Genomic DNA, 9,036 nt, shown 5'->3' on the forward strand with positions numbered 1-9,036 from the left:
TTATCTTAATCAGCCACACCTCCTCTCGCATGACAACTAGTAAGTACAGTATGTTTTACAATTGCTGGGAAGAGGTAGAATTTGAACAATTTGAGCATCACAATCAAATGCCACTGCAATGCTTTCCTTGGCATAAGTCCAGTGAAAAGATGAGTGACAAACTATTGAAGACCCTCACAAACTTCTAAAGGTGCACCATTAAGAGCATGCTGTCGGGCTGTATCACCGCCTGGTACGGTATTTGAACCGTCCACAACTGTAGGGCTCTCCAGAGGGTGGTGCGGTCAGCGCAATGATTCACCAGGGGCACACTGCCTGCCCTCCAGGACATCTACAGCACCCAGTTTCACAGGAAGGCCAAGAAGATCATCAAGGACTTCAGCCACACGAGCCACAGCCTGTTCACCCCACTACCATCTAGATGGTGATGACAGTACAGATGCATCAAAGTTGGGACCAAAAGACTGATACACAGCTTCTATCTCCAGGCCAACAGAATGTTTAATAGTCACCACTAGCCGGCCTCTGTCTATTATCCTGCCCTGAACCTTAGTCAGTATTACTAGCCAGCATCCTTGTGGAATGCTTTCGACACCTTGTAGAGTCCATGCCCCGACAAATTGAGGCTGTTTTGAGGGCAAAAGACCAGTAAATATTAGGAAGGTGTTCCTAATGTTTGTACACTCAGTGTATATATTTACATTCCGGATTCTGACATTGCTCGTTCTGATATTTCTTGATGTCTGTCTTTTTATTTTTGGGATTTGTGTGTATTGTTTTGTATTGTTAGGTATTACTGCACTGTTGGAGCTAGAAACATAAGCATATAGCTGCATCTGTGATAACATCTACAAAATATCTGTACTCAACCATCATTTTTATTTTTTATGTTATTATGTTTTTCAGGAGGGCTTCCATTTCCCTGAGGCCCCTCATTGCTATTGGAGAAGGATCTAAGGTCCAAGGAGCCAGGCCAGCAATCAGTGCACAGGAACATAGTTTATTTTAGTCATTTATTAACTGTAAAATCAACTACATCCTTAGAATTAAGAAAATGTGGACCACACGCAGAGTCCTTAATATCTTTTGTATAACAACAATGAAAACACCGTCTGGAAACCCACTGTCTGCAAACCCACTGTCTGGAAACCCACTGTCTGGAATCCTACTGTCTGCAAACCCACTGTCTGGAAACCCACTGTCTGCAATTGATTGAATATCAGCCTGTGAGTTTATGTAAGATTCAATACCTGGTTTTGACACAAGCAATTATGTTAAAAGTAGCATCCATTATTGTTGAAGCTATAAGAGGACGGGCTAATTTTAATTGCTGGAAGAGAATAAATGGAATGGAATCAAACATGTGGTTTCCATATGTTTTATGTGTTTGATACCATTCCATTTATTCTATTCCAGCCATTACAATGAGCCCACCAGCCTCCTCTGATTTAACAATACATAAGGACTGTGACAAGAAAATAATATTTAGTATGTCTTGGGTGGCAGTTGTTTTGTTGTGTTGGTCATTGCTTAGGAAGATTAATGTGCTAGGTACTTGCAAAGACTTGCATAATGTTCTGAAATGTAAATGCCCCATCAGTCTGAATTTAAATGATTGCACCCTTTTAGTTTTGAGACCATTTTCCTTGTAAAAAGAAAACTCTTGCTATACTAGCCACTATGTGACATATCAGATTTGTATAGCATCCCCAAAGTCAATTGGGCAGTTGGGAAAATACTTGTACCTCCCATTTGGCAAAGTGTTATTGAGACCAGATGGTATCAGTCAACATAAAAAGTGTAAATATCTTCAAATCAACTTGAAAATGTGACTTACTTTGATACTTGTAAGATCTAATTCTCCCAGGCTTTATATCTACTTATCCTCAACTATTTGATTCTATGATCCATTTGCATCCATTGAAAAGTTAACACTTTACATATTTTGAAAGTAGTGACAGATATCAAACAAACAATCAATCACACCGGGAAGGAAATATGTTGTCATCCAATAAGGTTGTTTGCATCCTTTGGCCAAAACATTATGCCTAATGGCCCTTGAAACTTTAAAAGTTATGCAATATACAATTATGTAAAATGAGAGAAAAGAGATGCCCATAAATAATTAACTTCCATTTGACATATTACTCAACAGTGTCTTATGAAGAACGTTTCCAAAAGCATGGAACATGGTGTATTATTCTTTTACCCCATCTCAAACTGGCAGTAACTGGAGGCGTATGAGTTTCTGTTTATGTTAAAAAACTGCCAAAGAAATGATGTTGAAAATGTTGAGATAAAACGTAACGTGATCTTGTTACGCTTTTACAATAAAATATTAAATCGTCTTGACAAAACTAAAGGGGTCACAATCAAGAAAAAAAAGCCTTACAGTCACGATTGATAGAATTCCCTGTAAGATGTACTGTACTTTAGAAGCATAAATTATGTTTCTTCTTTCACTGCAGGATAAGATATATTTAGAAATTAAGCCAGTATAGGCTACTTTTCACTTACGTGGTTGTGACCATAGAAATAAGAATGACCTTGTGTTTATTCTAAACATTTTAAACATGACAGCTGTACACAAAAATACATGTATTTGTTATATGTCCATTTCTTGGATAAAAAGCACATAATCATCCTGTGAAGGCTGATGAGGACTAGCCTGACAGACACGACCCGTAGCAGGATGACTTCGTGTTAGGTCGAGGAGGACAGGCCTAGGTTAGAATAATATCCTTATAGCATAGCCTAGTATTAGCCCAACCAGCCGAAAGATGGCGCTATTGCTCCTTTTACGTCGTTTCTCGTTTTACGTCAGACTTTATTAACGTATTCAACTGGTAATTTACTAGTGTCCCTAGTGAACCGTCTCGTAAATAAAACATCATCCATTCAAGCTGCAAAGGCGTCTGTTTCCTCTCTAACTCGATCTAATGGCTCGTCGGTGGGAAAAAACGGGGGAAATATGTTTACTACTGTCTTAATGAAACAAAGAAAATGCACTATTATCAAGCACACTTGGCTCTTGTAATGATGTTTAGGCTACTGATGTTTTCGTCATTTGACCATGCATTTTGCTGACCGTGCGGCTTGGTTGAGTATTTATTTAAATGTTGTCGTTATAAAAAATTATATTATACCGGGTTTCATGACCAATGCTTTCTGTTTTATAGTTATAACAAATGCACTCCACGAATACAATTTATTCAACACTTACATGTTTTATTTTACACATATAACCAAATAAGAGGTCCCGTGACCAAAACGTGCCCCACCCTATGGAAATCAAATGCCCGTGCATACGGGTTCATTCTGGGCGCCTGCTCTGAAGCAAATCAGCAATCTGTTCGCAGCTAACCTGACCTGTGTTGATTTACAGTTTGCTGGTCCAATCAGAGGCCCTGGTCTGCATTTGAACGCGGCACGTGTATAACTACAATCAGTTAGCAAGTCGGACGTTTCCTAGTTTCGACTAATTCATCAACTGTGCCACAAAATGAGTGACAAAACCTGGCCGGATATTTTCAAGTCATAAGTCAAAGTAGAGTCAACTGGCTCCAAGTCAATGTGCTAGTTGGAACTAGGAATCTCTTAAATGTCCGATTTACTAACTGGTTGTAGTTATAGGCTACAAACGCCGAGTTCAACAATTCAGAAAGTTGCACATTTTCCAATGTCCTAGTTCCAACTATAATGTGAACTCGGCACAAGTCAAAAAGTCTCTATATCACAACCGGCCGTGATTGGGAATCCCATAGGGCGGAGCACAATTGGCTCAGCGTCGTCCAGATTTGGCCGGTGTAGGCCATCATTGTAAAGAAGAATGTGTTCTTATTAATTGACTTGCCTAGTTAAATAAAGGTTCAATTAAAAAATAAATAAAAAAACATCCCACAACATTGAAAGTCTTGAACGCGCCCAAGACAGCGCGTCATACAAGTCAGATGAGCCAAGTCATATGACCTATGCCAGCTAACGGAAGCAGAGGAAAACAAAGCACCACTCAGCTGCGGTAGCGTATAACGTTAATTTCATGATTAGTTAGTTGAACTAACTATTGTTAAGACGCAGCAATGTAGCAAGCTGATTTACCGTAAATTAATATGGCACATTGCTGTTGTAAGTCTGACTTTATATGGCAGCATATGTTACCTAGCTAATGCAGATCATTTGGTCAGCAGTGCTCCTCATATCTGATCCTCTTTTGCACGTTTAGAGTTCAGCAAGGCCCGTGCCCTGAAGATGGCAGATAATACATTTATTTCAGTCTTGGTCATAACACTCTGTACAGTCAGTACATGTGGTGAGTTTGCCCTTGTTCAACCAACAAGCTCTGATTTTAATAGGTGATAATCTTGCCGCGTTCAAAATAACTGGGAAATCGGGAAAAATCGGTCATCCAACTCGGGAACTCATGCTGCGTTCGCATGTTGATCAGAACTAGGAAACTCGGAAATGTAGTTGAACGCTGCAGGTGTATAACTACAACCAGTTAGCAAGTTGGACATTTCCGAGTTTCCTAGTTCCGACAAGACGTAAGCGCTGTAAAACAACTTAACTCAAGGTCAAATCATGACGTCAGTAATCTTCAAGTCGGAAAGTCGATTTGTAATTCTGATTTGCATGACCGTTCAAATAGATTTTTCCCAGTCGGAGCTAGTTTTTTTTCCGAGTTTCTAGTTGTTTTGGACACTGCATGAGGTTTCTTTCTACAGCTCCAACCTGGAGATCAATGACGTAATGATTTGATCTTGTATTTTTCAAAGTTCCCAGTTTTCTTGAAGGCACCATCTGAACCAGTATCTTGGCTTGAGAAGAAGAAAAATAGGACAAAATCTCCTCTGGTGCCCAGGATCTTGCAATTCAAAATTACATTAACCAGCTCTGCAAACGTTATAGTCAAATTGTAATTCTCATTATTGCCGAATAGCTTACAACAGTTGTTAACTTTACCGTGAAATTCTTACTTGCGAGCGTTTCAACAACAATGCAGGGTTAAAAGTAAGAAAAGATGAGCAAATAACAAAAGGGAAACTGTAATAAAATAACCATAACAAGGCTATAAAAAGAGTACCGGTACTGAGTCAATATGCAGGGGTACGAGGTAATATGTACATGTATGTAGGTGTAAAAGTCACTAGGCAATCAGGAAAAGGTCTAAATAAAATCAATGATCTTTCGGGATACTGTGCTGCTGGATCAGCCAGCCTGTGAGTGGCAGTAATGAGTGAATTTATTAGAGGTGCTGAAGGTGTATTTAGCGCATGCGCACTTGGTCAAAAACAATTTTTATTTATACCTTTTTTGGATGTGCATACTGTGTGTACCGTGTGTAACGGCAGTAATGGCTATAGTTGTTCTGCGAAACTCAATATTTTGGTGAGTACCATTATGATGTTTGCAAAACTTGTTAATGGGACTTTTGCCGCATTCAAAACAACTGGGAACTTGGAATTCTACAACCTCAAGACAACTTGGAAGTGGGAAAAATCGTTTTGAACAGTCATTCAACTCGGAATTCCAAGTCGGGAACTCGGGCCTCTTTCTAGAGCGCCAACCTGAAGATCACTGATGTCATGATTTGACTGTTTTTTTAAACGAATTCCCAGTTGTCTTGAAAGCACCATCACTATTGAAGGACCCTGGTCGTCAGAGGAGATCTAGTCATATTCATCGTCTCCTCAAGCCCAAGTACTGTTTTAGGGCTGTTTAGCAAAATTGATTATTCCTATCTGAAAACTGCAATATCATATTCCTTCAACAGATGGGAGTGTATCCCTGTCTGCTCCAGCCACTGTAAATCTGGAGGTCAAAGGTTCAGCCAATATCACCATAACACCTAGGTAACCTTTCTTATATCTGGGCATCTATTGCCAGTTTGTATCAGTATTCTATGTATGTCTATTTGTTGTGATGTGTTATGTTATAATGCAGTGTTTTTATTTATTTTTGCAGCTCTCCTCTTAATGTGTCCGCACTTATTTCTTTTAACTTCACTGACTCCTCTGCAAATGTTACCTCGATACTTCAACTGCCTCAGCAGGTATGCTTTTTATACCACTCAAACTCACTGAAAAGTATGACCAAAACATTATTAATGCAATCTGAGATCTGAATCTATCATATTTCAATGAACTACAGTAGCCACAGTGTGTAAAACATCAATACTCTGTTGTAGGCATAACTGTTTTATATATTATTTATATGTGCTGTATTTCTGATTTCCAGGTACAATTGCCTGCAAACGCCATATTAGGCACATTTGAGGTTCGTGCAGAGCATGTGGGTCAGGTGACCGCCTATTTATACAGTAACAACAATGACATTGCAAGGTGAGTTGTTCTCAGTTTCTGTCTTTTAGTGAATTTCAACTCTATGAGAATTTCCCACGTCACATTTCAGACCGATTTTAAGCCAACACAATGTACTAAGAGTCTCTTTATGTTTTCCAGCTTTAAGACCAGAATCCGTTTCTTGGTCATTAGAAGCAACATCATCGATATCATTAACCAATTAATTGGTTGGATTTACTTCCTTGCATGGTCTATCTCATTCTACCCTCAAGTATATGAGAACTGGAGAAGAAAAAGGTAGTGCCTCAAACTGTCATATATTTTTTTAATCAATTTAATCTCAGCCTTAAATGATTTAGAGTTAAAGGGCATCTGGATTTGATTTCTGACTGTCTATTTGACAGTGTGGTGGGGTTGAACTTTGATTTCCTGGCACTCAACTTGACAGGCTTCATTGCGTACAGTGTCTTCAATGTAGGCCTCTTCTGGGTTCCGTACATGAAGGTAAGAGCTCTGCATGCCCTCACTAACAGTGTAACAAATTAGGACGAATCCGAATTTGAGATCTACACGCACAACTCGGATTTCTGTGTCATTCATGCATTGACACCAATAGGGATTTGTTCAAAAATGTTGGTCTTCTATGGACCTATTGACTTGGTTTTTACTCCATATAGTTGTAATATTTTAAATATTTTTTTTAGGAAGAGTTTGTGAAGAAAAATCCAAACGGTGTGAACCCAGTGGATGCCAATGATGTGTTTTTTAGTCTCCATGCAGTTGTGCTGACAGTTGTGTATATCTGTCAGTGTGCCATCTACGAGGTGAGTAACAGAAGACTAGTAAAATAAATTCCTAGATGTCCCTCTTTGGTTATAGGCCAGAGACAGATCTTGGCTGGACAAATGATGATCAGCTTATGTTTTGATTGTTGTTAGAAAGATACTGTATGTCTGATCCTTTGAAAGGAAAGCATTGTTGTCAAGGCCTCAAATGAACATTGACAGGTAAACACTTGTTGAAAGTAATGACTGTTCCTGTGTGTCTGTGGTAAAGAGAGGAGGGCAGAAGTTGTCCAAGATCGCTATTGGCCTTCTGGTGATTGGATGGACATTTGCCCTTGTCACCCTCTTTGTTGCTGTGGCCAATAAGATCACCTGGCTGGAATATCTCTATTATTTCTCCTACATTAAGTTAGGTGTCACCCTCGTCAAATACATCCCACAGGTATGGATTTCACAATATTTGACTGTATATTGAATGGTTTTACCTTATACACAATTATCATTTGTTACAGTAGATATTGTTGCTTTTCATGATCACCACTACATTGTCTATCATATTAATACACTGTCTGTGTGTGTCCTCAGGCCTACATGAACTACCAAAGACAAAGCACGGAAGGGTGGAGCATTGGCAATGTGTTGCTGGACTTCACAGGAGGCAGCTTCAGTCTCATTCAGATGATTCTTCAGTCATATAACAACAGTAAGGCTGCTCACACCTACCATAGATCACCAATGTGCAGACACTTCAGTAAAACATAATTAGTCAAAGTGAAAACCACAGTCAAAGGACAGTCCCAACAATTGAAAATTTGTCTTCAATTGCAGTCATTCATTGTTTATATAGCTTCCATGGGTTTTTCTTAACTTAATTTATTTTTATTATTTTTTACAATTATTCCTTTACATTAACATAAGAGACAGTGGCACAATTATGTAGAAGAATTTCCTGTTCATGCCCACCCACGCACAAGCCCGCCCACCAATTCACCATCTCTTTCCCTGTGGCTGGGAGAAGAGCAGACAAATCATAAGAAAAAAAAGTCATCAACATAAAGAATAACAAAACCATAAAAAAAGGGAAAAATAAAATGGTTTAAATAATGGTATTAAACATGTTATAATAGTACATTGAAATAGTGATACATTTTGACGTTGTTTTTCAGATTAGTTCCATCAGTCACACATTCTGCCTTACTACATCACATGCTGAATTATTTAATGGTTTATGTCAGGGTTTCATAGAATGTTTCTATTGTTTCCTAGATGAATGGAAGCTCATCTTTGGCGACCCCACAAAGGCTGGACTTGGTTTGTTATCCATATTCTTCGATGTGGTGTTCATCATTCAGCACTACTGTCTATACCGGCATAAAACACATTACGAGCCTATGGGTGACCAGAAATAGGCTAATAACCTCTCACTCTCTACCTCTGCCAGTGAAACTGGGGCCAAATGACTTCCTATAGGGATTTATTCTATGCAGTGTTCACAGCCATTGAATGAAAAGCTATTTCAATACAGGGCTTTTGCTTAAAAAGTTTTTTTTTTTTTCTCCAAATGATTGTTTAGGATAATAGGGATTTCTTTTTGTTCCATAATTTGTGAAGAAATTATTAGTTATGTTTGATACCACTAAGGGAGGGACTCTGTAATCTTTTTAAACTGACTGTATAGGCCTATCACTTTTACATCTGTCAAAGCAATAGTTAATTTTATACAATACAATTGTTCATTTTGAAATGTGTTCTTTAATTGAAAGGTAATTTCTATTTTGAAATGTAACTAGAATATCATGCTTTATTGTCAAATTAGTAAAATGTTTTCCACGAATTAAGATTAGTGTGATGTTTCATTATGCTTAAACTTATTTTATGATGGGCTACAGAGCACAGCACAAAATTGGCGGTGGGGACTATTTCTGTTTTGTTGCACAAACGTGTAAACATGA

At 38.5% G+C, this 9,036-nt stretch overlaps 1 protein-coding gene across 2 annotated transcripts; it reads left to right on the forward strand.

The window, feature by feature from the left end:
• The first annotated feature begins 3,870 nt into the window (after positions 1-3,870).
• LOC112252211 (cystinosin) lies at positions 3,871-8,922 on the forward strand. 2 transcript variants are annotated; one of them, XM_024423247.2, is made up of 11 exons: positions 3,871-4,018; positions 4,223-4,309; positions 5,771-5,849; positions 5,962-6,049; positions 6,235-6,338; positions 6,459-6,596; positions 6,704-6,803; positions 7,004-7,123; positions 7,356-7,526; positions 7,670-7,787; positions 8,351-8,922. In XM_024423247.2, exons 2-11 carry the CDS (start codon positions 4,249-4,251, stop codon positions 8,491-8,493), a joined length of 1,122 nt encoding a protein of 373 aa, XP_024279015.1. In that variant the 5' UTR covers positions 3,871-4,018; positions 4,223-4,248; the 3' UTR covers positions 8,494-8,922. The 2 variants fall into 2 exon arrangements, with proteins under 2 accessions (XP_024279015.1, XP_024279017.1); XM_024423249.2 differs by having other exon boundaries at positions 3,982-4,125.
• The last annotated feature ends 114 nt before the right edge of the window (positions 8,923-9,036 follow it).

This window comes from Oncorhynchus tshawytscha, linkage group LG06 (assembly GCF_018296145.1).
Source record: "Oncorhynchus tshawytscha isolate Ot180627B linkage group LG06, Otsh_v2.0, whole genome shotgun sequence".
Classification (NCBI taxonomy): domain Eukaryota; kingdom Metazoa; phylum Chordata; class Actinopteri; order Salmoniformes; family Salmonidae; genus Oncorhynchus; species Oncorhynchus tshawytscha.

Coding starts and splice junctions, on each gene's coding strand:
- LOC112252211 (XM_024423247.2), top strand. CDS start 4,249: ATGGCAGATAATACATTTATTTCAGTCTTGGTCATAACACTCTGTACA. Junction 5,850..5,961: donor AATATCACCATAACACCTAG/GTAACCTTTCTT, acceptor TTATTTTTGCAG/CTCTCCTCTTAATGTGTCCG. Junction 6,339..6,458: donor AACAACAATGACATTGCAAG/GTGAGTTGTTCT, acceptor TATGTTTTCCAG/CTTTAAGACCAGAATCCGTT.